General features: G+C 53.7%; 1 protein-coding gene across 3 annotated transcripts in view; it reads right to left on the reverse strand.

The window, feature by feature from the left end:
- Nucleotides 1-15,932, reverse strand: part of SUSD4 (sushi domain containing 4) — an 89,728-nt gene that overhangs the window by 49,759 nt on the left and 24,037 nt on the right. Inside the window, exon 1 of one of the 3 annotated variants that reach the window (XM_045982065.1) lies at nucleotides 6,718-6,894. The exons of the other annotated variants lie outside the window; for them this stretch is intronic. Within the exon in view, the coding sequence (XP_045838021.1) occupies nucleotides 6,718-6,820 (103 nt within the window). The 5' untranslated portion in view covers nucleotides 6,821-6,894. Of the gene's footprint in view, nucleotides 1-6,717; nucleotides 6,895-15,932 lie in introns of those variants that run through there. 3 annotated transcript variants of the gene reach the window in all.

The following is a 15,932-nucleotide window of genomic DNA, read 5'->3' on the forward strand; positions in this document are numbered from 1 at the left end:
ACCGCCCATCAGAATACCCGGAGAGCCTCGTCTATCAGCCGGAGGTGGGGCACTCACACCTCATCACTGACAGAAATCTCGGGGTTATTAGCTGACAGCATCCCACAAACACGTGGATAAATTACAAAGCTGATTAGTAAGTTGAAAATGGCAGGGGTGGGGGGGGGCGCCTGGGTGGCTTAGTCGGTTAAATGTCTGCCTTGGGCTCAGGTCATGATCCTGGGGTCCTGGGATTGAGTACCACATCAGGCTCGCTGCTCCATGGGGAGCCCGGTTCTCCCTCTGCCTGGCCCTCCCCGAGCTCGTGCGCATGCGTGCTCTCTCTCTGATAAATAAAATCTTTAAAAAATATTTTGAAAACTACAAAATAATATGTATGTATGTATCAGCTGAAGCTTTTTAGCCAAACACAAGTTACAGAATGTTCCTGCTGGAAGGAATCTTAAAAGTCACCCAAAATAATTTCCCTCATTTTATGGCTGAGAAATCTGAGACCAAAAAGTTTAATGGAGTGCGCAGACTAACGCAGCTCTGAATGAGGGGACCCCGGGGCCCCAGCCCAGGTCTGCACCTGCTCGGGGAGGCCACGGTGCAGCACCCCCAACAATGGGCACCCTGACCAATGAACCTGTACCTCCGACCACTGCCAAACTGACCTCCAGCAACACACACAGGGATCAGGGCGTTAAATAGAAGGCTCTCCTCTGGGTTAGGATGACAACATGAATTAGTTCCGACAAACTCGCACAGTCTGCCATTCTGTCGTTCTTTTCTGACCGTAAGATGCAGACACATGACCCTTCTGATGGTCTGTCCCTCCATCAGCCACCTCCAGCATGGAGGGCAAGGCCTTAAACAGCTTCCTGCCACAGGTCAACAGGGCTGTAGGGTAAAAGGAAACCAAGGAGATGGCAGGGTACACACACCCTCACCGTCCCACAGGCCCCCACACCCGCGTGTGGACCACCTCCTTCCTTTGGCACCTTGCCCAATGTTATCTACCCTTCACCAGCCGCCTCTGTCCCAGGGACAGCCGGGGAACAGGGGCATGTAGGGGCCAGGGAAGCAGGCCTGGCATCATGATCAGCTTTGGGGGATGCAGCCTGAGCCCTCTGGGAGGAGCCAGGCCTGCGACATAGGCCTGTGCAACCCCAGAAGGCAACATGGCAGCCGCCAAGGATGGACAGCCCAGCGTTCTCTCTGCCAGCACCATGGGAACTCCAGGTGGCTGCCTGACCCAAGGACCATGGAAGGACTGTGGAAGGAGCATCCCAGCCAGGCAGTGAGTAGCTCTGAGGATGTCACATTTAATCTAGAAAAATGCAGGAATCTGCCACATCTCGGCCCTCCGTCTACCCGCAGAGCCTCATCCCCAGTACAGACGTCTGGCGCAAGTGAGAAGGAGTTGACCCCCTCGGCAGCTACTCCAGGATACACCAGATTCAGGTGAAAGGCATCCCCAAGCACAAGAGGTACCCAACCAACAACTGGTGTTTTCGTCTGAGCCCAACAGATCTTTGACAGGCAGGCTTTTCTGACCTTATTTGTCCTTCATGAAACACAGGGAATCAGGGTTCCCCATGTGACCTTTCTCAACAGCACTCGCGTCTGACCGCCAAGTTCTAACCCCATCCACACAAAAGCTCCAGCACCAAGAGTGCCTGAAAGGGAGGGGCGGGCCTCCCTTGGGGCCCAGTGGTGGAGAGATGGAGGGGAACGTTCTCAGGTGCAGGCAGGAAAAGGCTGTGTTCTACTTCAGGGAGTCCTGGGGTCCTGCAAAGGCTCCCCCATCTCCAGGGGCGAGCAGGCCCTGGGTTGGTGCCGTCCTGCAAATGGGGAGGGCAGTGCATCAGAGCCAACCTCTGCAGCACCCTGTAACTGTTCCTTCAGCACGGCTGGCCGGCTGTGATGCTCCGGCCTCACTGCAGCAAGCCAGTGTGCTCCCTATCACCCTCCTCCCAGGAACCCTCACATGCCTGTCGGCCCCACAGCGCTTCCCCAGGAGCCCCCACACAGCAGGCCCCAAACCACCATCGTCGCTAATGATCCGTTCACACCACACAAGGCTCTCAAGATCTTATGATCACTAAATGTGGGTGATTATGGGACAATTCCCCACATAGTTAATTTAAAAAACAAACCACAAAATAGCATACACATCACGATCCTTGTTTTTAACACACAAAAAGTACACACGTGTGCAGAAGAGAAAGACAGATGCCCTAATAGGACCTGTGTTATTTGGGATTCAGGACTGATGAGCAACTTTTATAGATAATCTTCTTTACATATTTCTGCGTTTTCCAAATTCTCTATGATGAACGCTTATAATCAAGAAGCCCATGTTACTGTTTTAACGAACCCTGCTGGCAAGGGAGTATCAGACTGGGGCGGGTAAGACCTGGCCCGAGGGGATCTTGACAGAGTCAGTCTCAGATGGACAGAGTGAAATGGGCTCTCCTGAGGCAGCATATACAAGGACAGGCTCTGTGTTGATGGGTAGTAATCTACCCAGGCGCCTGCAGACCACATGACCTCCCTCTAGTGGTATCCCTAAATCACCTCCCCACTGGGGGAGCAGCGCTCAGGCCCCACAGGTTTATAGGGAGTGTCCCCTGGCCACGGGCACTGGGATGCCATGGGCGTGGTTGACAGGTCTCATTCCGGGACGGGGTCCTGCACACTGAAAACCGATGGCCGCAGGCGGGGCAGGCACTGGGAGACCAGGAGAACAAAACAGATGGATGCAGGGGATAAAAGTGCTGTCTGGCCGACATTGAGAATGAACTGTTATATCCTATTTGAATTACTAAATTTCTGAAACTGTGTTATAAATATGCTGTCAGTGGAGTTAGCTGGGGAAGAAAGGGGATGGAGCAGAAACCGGGCTAATGGAACACCACCCCTTCCCAAAACAAACATCAATCTCTCTGATCTCAGCAAAAACACTACCTTGGAGGATGAAGGGAAACGCTACACATGATGTAGGCTGTTCTGCTCAGCCTGGGGTTGCTAATGAGCAGCTTTGCTTTCAAAAAAATCACACTCACTAAAGGGCATTGAAAGACACCCCGTTCATCACAGATTTCCACCCTCACCCACGGCGTGAAATGCCGCCTTACTGTATTACCGCAGGGATGGTGGGGGGTTGTGAACAGTCCGGATGGGAACACAGTAATTTCAGATGAAGGCAAAGGGGAAAAAAATGCAAGCAGGTGTTTGTTGATTCAGAAAGAGCTCAGGGTTTGTTATTATTTTTCTTGCAAAATTTTATAAGCTCCCCAAACCTCTATAACACAGAAGCGAACTAGGCTTTCCTTCCTAGTGCCAAGACGCAGTCCATACTGTTGTCATAGGCCAGAACCCAGAACAAAGTGGGAGGATCTGCACTGACGACAGGGGTGAGCCTAAGACTTGCACTGTTCCTCTGTGACCATTGCTAAAACAGCAGCATCTGGGGTCTGGGATTCCACATCTAGCTAATCTTCCCCTAGCTCACATCACCTGCTCCTTCCACCTCCTTGCTAGTATTCCAGAGAAAAGCCACAGGTGCTGCTCCTACCTGAATGGCATTATCGATTAGAGCCACCAGGCTGAGCAGGTATCCCGTGCTTCATGCGCATGGTGACTGATTCGGGTTGTGAATGCCGGTGCTCAGAATATTTCACTCTGACCAACCCGAAAACACAGTAGGACTATGCTTACATTTCAGGGTTCCTGGGCGCTATAGGCCCTGACAGCCCTAGCTGGAGCTGCCATGCAAACGAGGTCATCATGATTTCAAAGTTGGAGAGGAAGAAAATGAAGCAGCTGCTGTTTAATTTTTTTATGGAGCCTACAATTGGTCTCATTAGCTGGCAAATAGGACAGGCTGGGCACAAAAGCAGCTCTGGCCTCAAGTCTGCATGAGGAAAACCAATCCACATGGAATCACTCATGGGGTTTAGGGGCTGGTGTACCCGGTGGCAGCTACCCATTCTAACACCTCAGGGACACATGACCTTCAGCAAATTGCATTAGCTTCCAGAGCCTTGTTACTCTATGTAAAAAAAGAGAGATCTGGAATTACCTTGTCTGTCTTGAACCTCTGCGGGGGGGGGGGGGGAACCCAGGGAAGCAAGGACCCCTAACTTCTCCGAAAACTCTGAAAGGCCATCCAAATGTAATTTGAGAAGGATCTGGACTGGTAAACTGAGGCCCCAGAGCAGAGGATTTGCGTGGAAGCACAGAGGTGCAGCTAGGAGCCTGGGCCCCTCCATCTTCCCGGGTCTGCTCCCCATGTTCCAGGTCCCCGTGTCCCCAGGCGGCTGGAGAGAGGGGGGATGACAGTGTTTCCAGGATCATTTCAACTCAGAAGCACAGTGTGTTACCCAGAGGCAGGCGGTGGTAGCCTGCTGACGAGGTCGAGGACCACGGGGCCGTCCGGGTTGGGGGGGTACGGGAGGATCTAGCTGAGATGGGGGCAAGCCGAGATCGGGAAGGAGGAACGCCCAGGTGACAGCGGCAGTGGGTGGGGGCAAGTAGGAATCTGCCTGCCCCCTCCCCCGCCCCCGCCGCTGTTCCTCAGGATCCCCTGGGTGCTACGTCTCTTTCTTACCCATGGTGGGTCCACGAGCGGGATGACCCAGGTTGGAGATGCGCCACATCAGAAACACCAGTCACATGACTAGGGGCGGGGCGTCAGTGAACCAAGCCGTCCCTGGGTGGAGGAGCGGGTTACATCTGAAGTTCACCCATGTGGCCCGTGACACAATCAGCCGTGCGGAGGAGGTGGAGCCCCAACCGACCTTGGACGCGCATGCGCACACTCGAGGGCGCTTCCCCGCCAGGATGCAAGCGGACACCCGGGAGGCTGAGGCTCCTGAAGACATGCACTCAGCATTTGGGACTCTCCCCGCCGTCACCCTGCCTCTGTGGTTTCTGACTGGCCTGTAGTTACGATCAGCTGTAATCCCAGTACCTCACTGTCCTGGGCCCAGGGAGCCGCGGTCGCTACGGAACCTGAGGAGCGGGGGGCCTCTCAAACCCGCAGCCAGCCCGTCAGGGCACGGGACCCGGCGGCCCCCCATCGCGGTGGCCCATGTGGGAAGTGGGTCCCTGCTCCCTCCGGAGGGTGGGGGCTGGAGGACGGACAGGCGAACTGGACCTAGTTTTCGATGGCAAACCCTGGGGCCGAGCTGTGGCTCTCCCATCGTTCCACCCTGTGACAATGCGGTTCACTAACCTTCGTCTGCCCAAAGCTGTCTCCACACGGAGGACCACACTGAGCCACGAGGGCGGAGCGGAGTGTCCCCTGGGGCCTGGGTGGGTATTCAGCAGACAGCTGCTCCACATTGGGTAGAAAGGGGCGAGCAGACATCTACACGTGGGGAGGTGCTACAGGACCTTCCAGCAAGTCTTCCCCCGAGGGGGCATCAGGGTCTCCCTCAGATGGACAGCGAGGCCCGGGGGGGGGGGGGGGGGGGGGGGGGCTATGGGACCACCACTCATCTCATGTCTTCTATGTTGGGGGTGACAGGTAAGGCTCATTTGGAAAAAGTTTCTGATGCTGTGTGTAGGTGTGTCTTAGAAAACAGATCTGTGGGGGCGCCTGGGTGGCTCAGTGGGTTAAAGCCTCTGCCTTCAGCTCAGGTCATGATCCCCGGGTCCTGGCATCGAGCCCCGCATCCGGCTCTCTGCTCAGCGGGGAGCCTGCTTCCTCTTGTCTCTGCCTGCCTCTCTTCCTACTTGTCTGTCAAAGAAGTAAATTAAAATCTTAAAAAATAAAAAGACTACATTTAAAAAAAAAGAAAAGAAAACAGATCTGTGTGTGGCAGCTCCCCAGCTCCTATGGACCCAAGAGGTTGGGTGGGGGGGTCCAAGCCTGCGGAGGGATAGGCTGCTCACCAGAAGTCAGTTCTGGATCTGAATGCAGGGCTATGCAGCCTGGGGCCCCTCCCCATACAACCCCACCCAGGCCTTGAACCCTGGCACAGGGCTGGGCTCAGAAGGCAATTCAGCCACTTGGTCAGGACAGGTGGTTCCCTCCTTACCCTGAAGCTGTTCATCTTTCTGGAGGAGGAGGAGGGCCTCCACTGTCTCCCCGGTGGGAAGGGATGAAGACAGTGGCCTGGAGGGGGCTGTTTTTGCAGAGGTGGGAAAGCTGTGGGAGGGGTGTTGGTCTGGATTTATGCTTTCCCCAAAGCCCCTACTTTGGGCCTGCTGCCTCTTTCCTGTTCTCTGCAGCACCTGGTACCCTCGAATTTTGGTTGGGCTGGAGTGAAGGTGAGCGCGAAGCACATGGGGCCATTGGGGATGGCTCACCCCAAGGCCCAGGCCTGTAGCACCTTGGTCTGATTGCTCCTGCAGGTGTGCCCGCCCCTCGCCTGCCGCAGCTTCTACAAGCCCTCATGCTGCTCTTCGTGGCTCTGCCAACTCCTCAGTCCACCCTCTGCTTTTAAATAAATTAGAAACTGTTTCTGCATCGTCACTTCTCTTGTTTTCAAGTGTTGTTGGGGGCTTGTGTGTTTTCTTATTCCTTAACTCTCATTTTAGTGGAGTTTTGGGAAAGGAAAAAATAAAAACAAAACTCTCCACGTGTTAAATCTGCCGGGTTTAGCAGAAAGCCCTAATTTCATTTTAACTTCTTGCAGAGTCATTTTTTTCTTGCATGGGTGATAGTACAAGACACGTTCTGAGTGGTTTATGTGTGCAATCCCGCTGAATCCTCACACTCACCCTGGAAGGAGGTGCTGGTACTGTGGCCAACAGTTCTGCAGACACAAGCTGCCACGGCTGGTGGAGAGCGGCAGGTCTGGGTCCTCCCACAGCGACTTCCCATCACGGAGGATTGCAGAATAACTCACACCAATGGCCAGGAAGCGAATGTTAAAGTCTCAGATCCAAACTACAGCCTTAAACACAACTCCTGACCTCTGATTGAAACGGACAGATGCTAAGAATGCATGTGGGTTCAATGGGCCGGGAAGGCTGGTGTTCAAGAACGCAGACGCCTGGAAGTTGTTACAGGTGCCAGCAGCAGGAGACGTGATTTTTGCAAGACCTCACCGAGGTCATTTCATCCCAGTGGCGCTTGCTGGAATCCAGGTAGTGTGTGTGAATATAGATGTGTCATTTACATACATACTGTACCATTTCCTGTAGGAACATGTGTCTGTCATCGGGAATACAACAGGCTGTGCTAAAGGAGCCCAGGGTTTCACGAGCCGCATCTGATGTATTTTATGGCTGCTTGTAGCGTCCCCGACAAGCCGCTGCCCCCCACAGCTGCCTCCCATAGTAACCAGCACCTGACCAGGAGGAGCCATGATCAGAGACAGGGGAATCTGTGCCTCCATCCCCAAGACTCATCCCTCTGCAGCGACCGGGCTGGGATTTTGTGAAGCAAGATGCAGGCGGGCGACAGCCGGGAGAGCACAGGAGGCAGAGAGCCCCTTGGGGGCTCATGAAGTGTGCTCCAGCTGCCTCGTCCGTGACTTTACTGCTGTCTTCAGTATACCCTGGACACGTGTCCTTCAATGTGTGTGGGCGGTGATCTCTCTGGGAAGATGAGGAGGGCACACACGCTCCCAACTGGGACAGGGCATCTCAGGATCCTTGCCGGAGCCTGTTGCGGGAGCAGATGGCATCTTCCCAGCGCTGCTGGGGGAGGCGCACACAGTCCTGTGAGTGGCGGCCCCATGCAGCTTGAGCCAGCCAGGCAAGCTATGTTAGCTCAGCCCTGAGAACCTCATCTCTGCCTCGTGCCAACCAACAGTGCCTCGGAAGTCAGCAAGGGCTTTGGGGCAGCCAGTGTGGACGACTGAGATCACCAAGCCATGTTTGCTCTTGCTCGGCCCCAGCCACGGAGTATGCAGGTTCATCTGTGGTTTTGCAGCAAATCACAGAGCGTGGCTGGTACACAAGTTTGCCTTGGAATGCAAAGAATAAAGAAAAAACTGAAAACTTGTGTTTGGGGCCCAGGTGATGGTTACACAGGCAGAAGCAGGTCTCCTCATGGTGCTGGGAAGCCCCCTCTACGGTCCAGAGCTGGATCTAAGTGCTTGCTACTGTTTCCCATCAGGGGTGTGCAGTACAGGCCTCTCTGAGTGGCTGGGATTACCACCGCCATCCAAGAAAAGCATGACCACGGTGTTGGTGTTGGAACAGGTGGCCTGAGGGAGGGGCTGTCACAGGGCTTTGTGGCTCCTCTGGCCAGGGGACCAGCTGCATGGGACTCATGCGCCTTTGTTTCTCATGGTGTCCAGTCCGGGAGGGAGTGAAAGGCAGAAACTGCGACACATGGCATCATCAGTGATGCTCACTTTGCTGTCAGTGAACCTGCTGTATTTTCTCCCTGGTTGCTTTTTGAATGTCTTTGTTTAAACTTAAAATTTGATGAGAACTGGCAGCACCTATGGAAAGAATGAAGACACTTGGGAGCACTTGGAAGGCATGTTAAGCAAGTGTGAGAGGGCAGGCCTGCAGCGTTTCCAGTCGGAAAACTTTCAGCTCCTAAACATGAAGGGAGAACAGTGATCTGCGGTTTATGCTTCAGGGAGAGATCTAGCCCGTCAAGTTTTGGAACGCCCGTGGCTTTCCCACTGCGGATACACTTTTAATCTAGTGGTGGTCATAGAGAAATCACACAACCTCCCAGCTGGGGGTGTGCTTGGGTCCAGCAGACACGATAACAAGGCGGGTGTGGGTTGCTTTTCCAAAGAAAGACGGAAAGAGAGTTGTAGTGGCTGCACAGAGGAAGAGTCCCTCTTCTCTGCCTATTGTCCGTCTGTCTGTTCCATCTATGCCCATCTTTCCATTTTTTCCATCGACCACCCATCCATAACCCACCCCCTGACCATCCGTCTGTCCATTTGTCTATGCCCATCTATCCATCTATACCCTTCTATCCATCTTTCCATCGACCATCCATCTATCCATCCGCCCATCTGCCTACCGACCATCCATCAACCATCCGTCCATCATCTCTTCACTGACCATCCATTCGTCTATGCCCATCCATCTTTCCACCTGTCCATCAATCATCTGTCCACCGATCATCCATGCATTTGTCCATCTACCATCCATCCATAATCCATCCACTGACCATCATCCATCTATGCCCGACCATCCATCCACCAACCATCCATCCACCCACTGACCATCCGTCTGTCCCATCAGCTGTGCATCCATCCATCCATACCAGTCTGTCCATCCATCGGTCCATCTACGACATCCATCCATCCATCACTAAGTCTGCTTCTGCTGGGCCCTTTCTGGCATAAAAGGCCTGAGGAGAGAACCCAGGGGAGCCTGAGGGGCACGGGACAGGGGCATGCATGGTACATAAGGCTGCAGGGCACAGAAAGCAGAAAGGGGAGAGATGCTGCCCCAGGAAAAGGTGATTTCACGCAAAGGTGTTTCTGGTTTCTTGGAATGAGACTATAAACCACCAAGTCAGAACAGATAACCCATGGTTTTTCCTATTCACTTCCTGAGACTAGGAGAGCTGGGAGTGGAGGTTGCTGATAACCCCAAATTCTGCTTCCATGTGTTCCAGCCTGCCCCCGATCAAAATAGAAAGCTGGGCCTAACCCCCTTCTGCCCCCATGCCCATGGATAAGGCTCCAAATGGAAGTGAAACTCTGCCCAGACAGGACAGTGGGCTGAAAGTAGAGCCAGGGCAGGAGCCGGGGGTCACAGCTGTACTCAGCACCCAGCTCCTGCTTTCTTGGCACAACCCAGGTACACAGGGATTTGGAGACCCCGAGGTTAGAGCGTGTACTCATGCTCATGAGACCAAAGCCAAAATCCATGGAGGACTGGGAGCAGCAGACCCCTCTATGGCCAGCACATGCCGCGTTCTGACTGAATGGGAGAATCGTGGTGCGGTCGCAGGAGCCAGCAGGTCGACCAGCCAGGACAGCGGGGCAGGCACCAGAGGGTTAGCTGCTGGTGCAAGCCCAGTGGCACAGGCTAAGTCGGGCTCGCACCAGGAGCCAAGGCGCGAGGAAAGGGTGGGGACTTGACCCACAGTTGCCGAGTGGTGGGCAGCAGCAGCATCGAGCCCCTTCTCTGACTCGCGCCCTGCCTCTGACGGCAGTGGGTAGCCACAGCGAAAACACACAGGTCCACACCAGGCAGAAGAGTCCCTGGTGTGTGCCCCCCAGGCTCACAGACTATTTAGGAACAGAACGGGTGGATTCTCTCAGAGGGACTCCCAGCTGCGCCCTGAGCACTGAGAGGCTAGCTCAGGAGGGCTTGTGGTGGTTGTGGTCCTGGCTCTGCCACGTCCCTGTGACCACACACAAGTCATGGGACATCAAGAGCCCCATGCCTCATCCCTACAGCACAGGACATGCGGGCACGAAGGAAGGACCAAGTGCAATGCTGGGCCCAAGAGCCCTCGTAAATCCGGAGTCCAACAACCGGGGGTGGGGGTGGGGGCGGGGGTCTTGTAAGAGGCATTGGGCTGCCGTTGTCACATCCAGGAGCAGAAGAAAATGGCAGAGCTCCTTAAAATTTTTAGAAGAGTTCTCATTACTGATGACAGATGACACTACACCTGCTGTGTCCCAACCCCATTGTGACCCCATCCCGTCCTGACCCCATCCTGACCCTTTCCTGACCCTTTCCTGACCCATTTTTGACCCCATCCCGACCCTTCCCAACCCTGTCCCCATCCCAATCCCATCCAGACTCCAATCCATCTTGGGGGGAAAGGTTGCCTCTGTGGCCAAAAAGAAGGATGGCAGCGACAGGGAACCGGCCTCTGTCTGGTGCTTCCCCAGAGCCAGACCACAGCTCGCCCCTCAAGAAGACACAGTTCCGGCAAACAGGAGCTTCCAAATGATTAGCAGGCGTGTTAACATAGGATCTCACAGAGTCTTTATGTCTACTGCCAACTCCCTGGGACAGTCACACAGGAGTCCCAGCCTGGGTGCCAGGCCAGGAGAAGGTACACTCCTCGTGTCCTAACACTGGCCTGGAACCCCCATCTGCCTCTTCCTGCAGGCATGGGGGCTGCCCTCCGCCATCAGGGACCCTGTGCCCCCTGCAGAGTGGCCGGAGTGCGGCCAGGTCACACAGTCAGAAAGGACACTTGCTCTTCTTTCCTTGGTGAAATTGGGACAAGTTCCACCTGTAGTTCACAGGAAAATGCACACATCAACAAAGCTTCGTGTACATTTTGAGTTGTTTTCTGTAGAATTCTGTAGAGCCTTTGTAACCTGCAAAATTCATCTCGTCATCACTGTGACCATGTTTCTATTAGAGTCATGTCTTCTCTGAATTTTGTTTCATGGCTCCATTTGATCCAATGATAGTATTCTTTGGCAATCCTCTTATTTTGGGAATTTCCTTATTGATTTTTTTTTTTTAAATAAATGATCTTGGCATGTGGGAGGGTGGGGAAGATAGGAGAGAGGGAACTTACAGCAGCAGCTTTCAGCCCCGTCCTGGTCGGGGACAACCAATGGAAGCAGGTACTCAGGCCCCTTCCCCCACGACAGAATGAAGGCAGAGGACTCACAGGCCCATCTCAACTGGGTAGAGGGAAGACCAACGCCGGGGACTGTGCTGACCTGGGGGCAGGTGCGCAGTGATGAGAACAGCGTGTGCAGTCCCACTGTGCCGCGGGGCTCTGCCGCAGGCCCATCGCCACCTCTTTGCTCCATCACATGGAGGGGGCGTTCCAACCCTGCACCCCAAGTGCTGATGTAGCATCTGGGGAGGGAAACCCAGATGTCCTTGGGGTGGCGGGCACAGTAAGCTGGGTTGGAGCTCCTCTTCCCAGAGGCTCCGCCCCATGGCCACCAGGTGTCCTGCTGGCATCCAGGGCCCGAGTCTGCCGCTGGTGAAAGCTTGGGCATGTGAGGTCCCCCGTCAAAGCCGCCTGCTGCTGCCCTGCCCGGAGTCTCAGCCTTGTGCTCCTGCCCATCCCCAGCCCGTCTCCTCTCCACAGCCACCCCCTGTGCACCCTGGCCCTCCGCCCTCAGCCGCCTTAAGCGGCCGTGTTGGCTCCCTTCGCACCGCATGGCAGCCGAGAGCCCTACCATCACTGCAGCATTTCCCTTCCGTGGCAGACATGAACTGGCAAGGCCAAGGGACCAGGGTCTCTGACAGATGCAGGAAGGTAGTGCCCTCAGCTGTGTCTCCTCAGGGCCCTTCCCCAGCAGGGAGGACTGTCCACTCCCCTGGCTGTCGTGGCAGGTGGCACCTTTGTCTCGAGGCCTCCTTCCCTCTCTTGGCCTTCCTGGGGCTGCGTTCCTTGGCCCTGGGGACAGGCCAGGCTGCAGGGAGCATGATTATTAGGGAATGAAAATACATCCACTTAATATTTTCAAAATATCATTCCCATTGCACAAACATAAATAAAACATGGTCTGTGTCCATGGAAATCCTGCTCCAGTCAAGGAGACAGATTCACAGCCAGAGTCACATCATATGAGAGACACACAGCTCCATCACGGCCCTGCATTCCTCCCACACGTGTGCACACACACATGCACATGTACATCCAGGCCTCACACTCCTGGCCACACACATGCACACACAAACCAGGCCCCACACTCCTGACTGCACACGTGCACAGACACACCCAAGCCCCACACTCCTGACCATGCGTGCACGCACACACACACACATACACAGGCCCTGGACTCATGACCACACATGTGCACACACACATATACCCATACACACCCAGGCCCCATGCTCCTGACCATGCACACACACAACACGCATACACGCACACCCAAGCCCCACACTCCTGACCATGCATGCACGCAACATGCACACACACACACCCCCAGGCCCTGCACTCCTGACCTCACGCACACACATGCACACACACCCAGGTCCTGCACTCCTGACCGCACATGCACACACATGGACACACACCCAGGCCTGGCACTCCTGACCACATGCACTCACATATACACACATGCGTCCCTGGCCATCTAGCTTCCTAACTGCCTGCCGTACGGCATCTCCCAGCTTCTATCTTGCATCAGTGATTTGCCTACAGATTTTAGCTTCTACAAGGAAGGAGCCTCACCTGTTTTGTGGTATGTCCTAAGTTTATTAACTTAAAAGAAACAGGCTAAGTCCTTCCTGTGTCCCAAGCTCTGTACCCGAGACCGAAGTTATAAAGATAAATGGAACAGTGAATTCTTAGAAGCTCCCAGTCCAGATAATGTTCTCTGCAGAATCCAAGAGGTCTTAGATTAGAAAGAAGTACGTTTTATTTCCGCTCATCTCCTGGTGAAGAGCAGCATTCCCTCTCCTCGGGAAGGCAGAGTGATTCTGTGAGTGATGCTAGAAGTCCCTGCAACTTTGTCAGCAGCAGAAGTCATGGAGGTGTTCATACCATTTGTTGTATCTCAAAATATCATCTATGCGCATCTTTCCTTTGCTATTAGGGCACTCATTAGACCCGGTGGTAAATCTCATTACTTGATGTGTTAATAAAGATGCACACACACCATGTCACAGATCTGTTCTTAAAAATATTTTAATAACCCTATGTCAGTATGATCACTCTCCTTGATGATCCTCTGCATTTTATGTTACACGTAAGAATGTTCTGGGGGCACCTGGCTGGCTCAATTGGGTGAATGCCTTCAGCTCCGATCATGATCCTGGAGTCCCAGAACTGAGTCCTGCATCAGGCTCCCTACTCAGCAGGGAGTCTGCTTCTCCCTCTGACCCTCCCCCTTCTCATGCTCGCTCTCTCTCTCTCAAATAAATAAATGAAATCTTAAAAAAAAAAAAGTTCTATCAACAAGTCCACCACCTTCAGCAGAACGCCACAGGGAAGGACCCACAGCACAGAAGGATTTAGAATGCCTGGTCTGGTTGGATCGACAGACACAAGCTAAATAATTACAGCAGCTCGGCAGGCGAGGCAGGGGACATGAGCGTGGCGTTCGGAGGCACCGAGTGCGAGTCTCAGCCCTGCACAGGGAAGTCGGAGGTCTTCCCAGAAGAGACAAGGGAGCTCAGTGACAGGGCGAAGTCAGTGCGTACGGCTTAGCAGGTCCCAGGCAGGGTTCTGAGCACCTCATGTATCATATCTCTGAACCCTCCTATCGGCCCTGGAAGGCAAGCACCTTATCATTCCTCTGACAGAGTAGGAAACTGCAGCCTCGAGGGGCTCACTGACTGGCCCCAACTCGCACAGCCAAAACGGGCTGATCTCAGGGTTGAAGGCAGGTTGTACGCTCTGGTGTTTGGCTTCTCTCGGCCGTGCGTGCTCTGCCCCCAAGATGCAGGGGACAGTCTCAGACTGGGGTCTGAGTGGGTGACTGCAGCTGGTATGCAGCTGGAGGGTCCCTGCTCTTTGGTGGGAGGGCAGCTGCTGACTTGAGTCTGGAGAGGTGAGGCAGAGTGAGGGTGCTCCTTGGTCTGGAGATCACACCCTGTCCCACCTCCCACCTCTAAGAAAGGGACCGGGGCACCACTCTCCTCTGTGCCACGGCACCCCACAAGGTGGGGGCAGAGAAAGGAGCTGGACTTGACTCCTGCGGAATTCCACATACAGGTTTTAAGGACAAAATCAAACTCCTAGAGAAAGTGTTATAGAGAAAACACTCTTGTCCACACGAAGGGCAGAAGGAAGCATGTCAGGGGCTGGTGGTGCCTGGGCGCTGGGCTCGCGCCTGCACGATGGTCCTGAGTCCTGACATGGCCCAGACCACTGCACCTGTGTACACACAGCCCTCGTGGGTCTCAGCGGTAATCACAGACAGTCAGGCAGTCTCCAAGTCGAGAAGCAGCATATGAAGAAATAGGACACACAACAGGAAGAGAAATATGACCATTCATAGCTCCAAAGAGAGGAGGAGATAACACATCCACACAATAAGAGAACATATCCATGCAACAAGAGCAGAACACCATTCTGGAAAAAAATGATTAGATAAAAAAGAAGGGTTCCCAGTAATTAAATTACAGCAGCTAGAAAAAAACTCAACAAAAAAAATATGGAAAAAAGTTATGGCAATCTCTCAGAAAAGAGAACAAAAAGTCCAAGAGATGGAAAGTTGGGGAGAAAAGATAAGAACATTACAGGGTCGGTCTGGGAGTTTCAGTGCCCTGCTGACATGAAATTCAGGAAGAAGAGGGGAACGAAGAGGGGAGTTGTCACAGCTGCAACACAGAAAGGGAGAGGCAGAAGCAAAGGGCAGAGCCCTCCACCCCTGCTGAACAAGAGACAGGTAACCAAACGGACCCCCAGACCACGCACAGTACTGGGAAATCTCAGGAAACCAGACATAAAGAGAAGACCTGAGGCTTCTGGTGGCAGGAGGGCAAGTCACACAGGAAGACTGAGAACCAGAATGACCCCAGATTCCTCGGCAGCAGTTCCAGAAGGCAGAACCTCCAGGGTGATTCCTCTGAAACTCTATCAGTCATATTTGAGGTAAGGAGGGAAGACATTTCAACAGTCAAATCCCAAAATAGTTACCACCCAAGCCCCCTGATTCAGGGAGCTTCTAAAACATCTACCCCATCAAACTCGGGGTTCATCTGAGAAATGGGAAGACAGACTCAGAAAATGGGGAGCCCAACACAGCGGGGCAGAGAGATTGCAGCAAACCTGGAGAACAGCCCTTCCAGGCCTGGGCAGTGGTTGGTGGGCTCCAGGGGTAACGTCCCCAGGGAAAATGGGAGTGATCGCTCACCCAACTGACCACATGCAACCACAGAGAGTGGGGCATCAAGACAGACTGAGGGCTCTTCTAGAGACTTAGGTAAGAATTATTATAGAAACACAGAAAATATTGCCAAAGAAAAAATAAAACAAAAACCAAAAAGGTGAACTCCTGGAAAAAACACAAATTGTTGGAAAGGAAAGGAAAGGAGAGGAGAGGAAACGTCACCCACATACATGGGCTCAGTAGTGAACCACACTTACAAAGTCTGCGAAGTGACTACAGTTTGAACAAAAC

Source organism: Meles meles, chromosome 17 (genome assembly GCF_922984935.1).
Source record: "Meles meles chromosome 17, mMelMel3.1 paternal haplotype, whole genome shotgun sequence".
Taxonomy (NCBI): Eukaryota; Metazoa; Chordata; class Mammalia; order Carnivora; family Mustelidae; genus Meles; species Meles meles.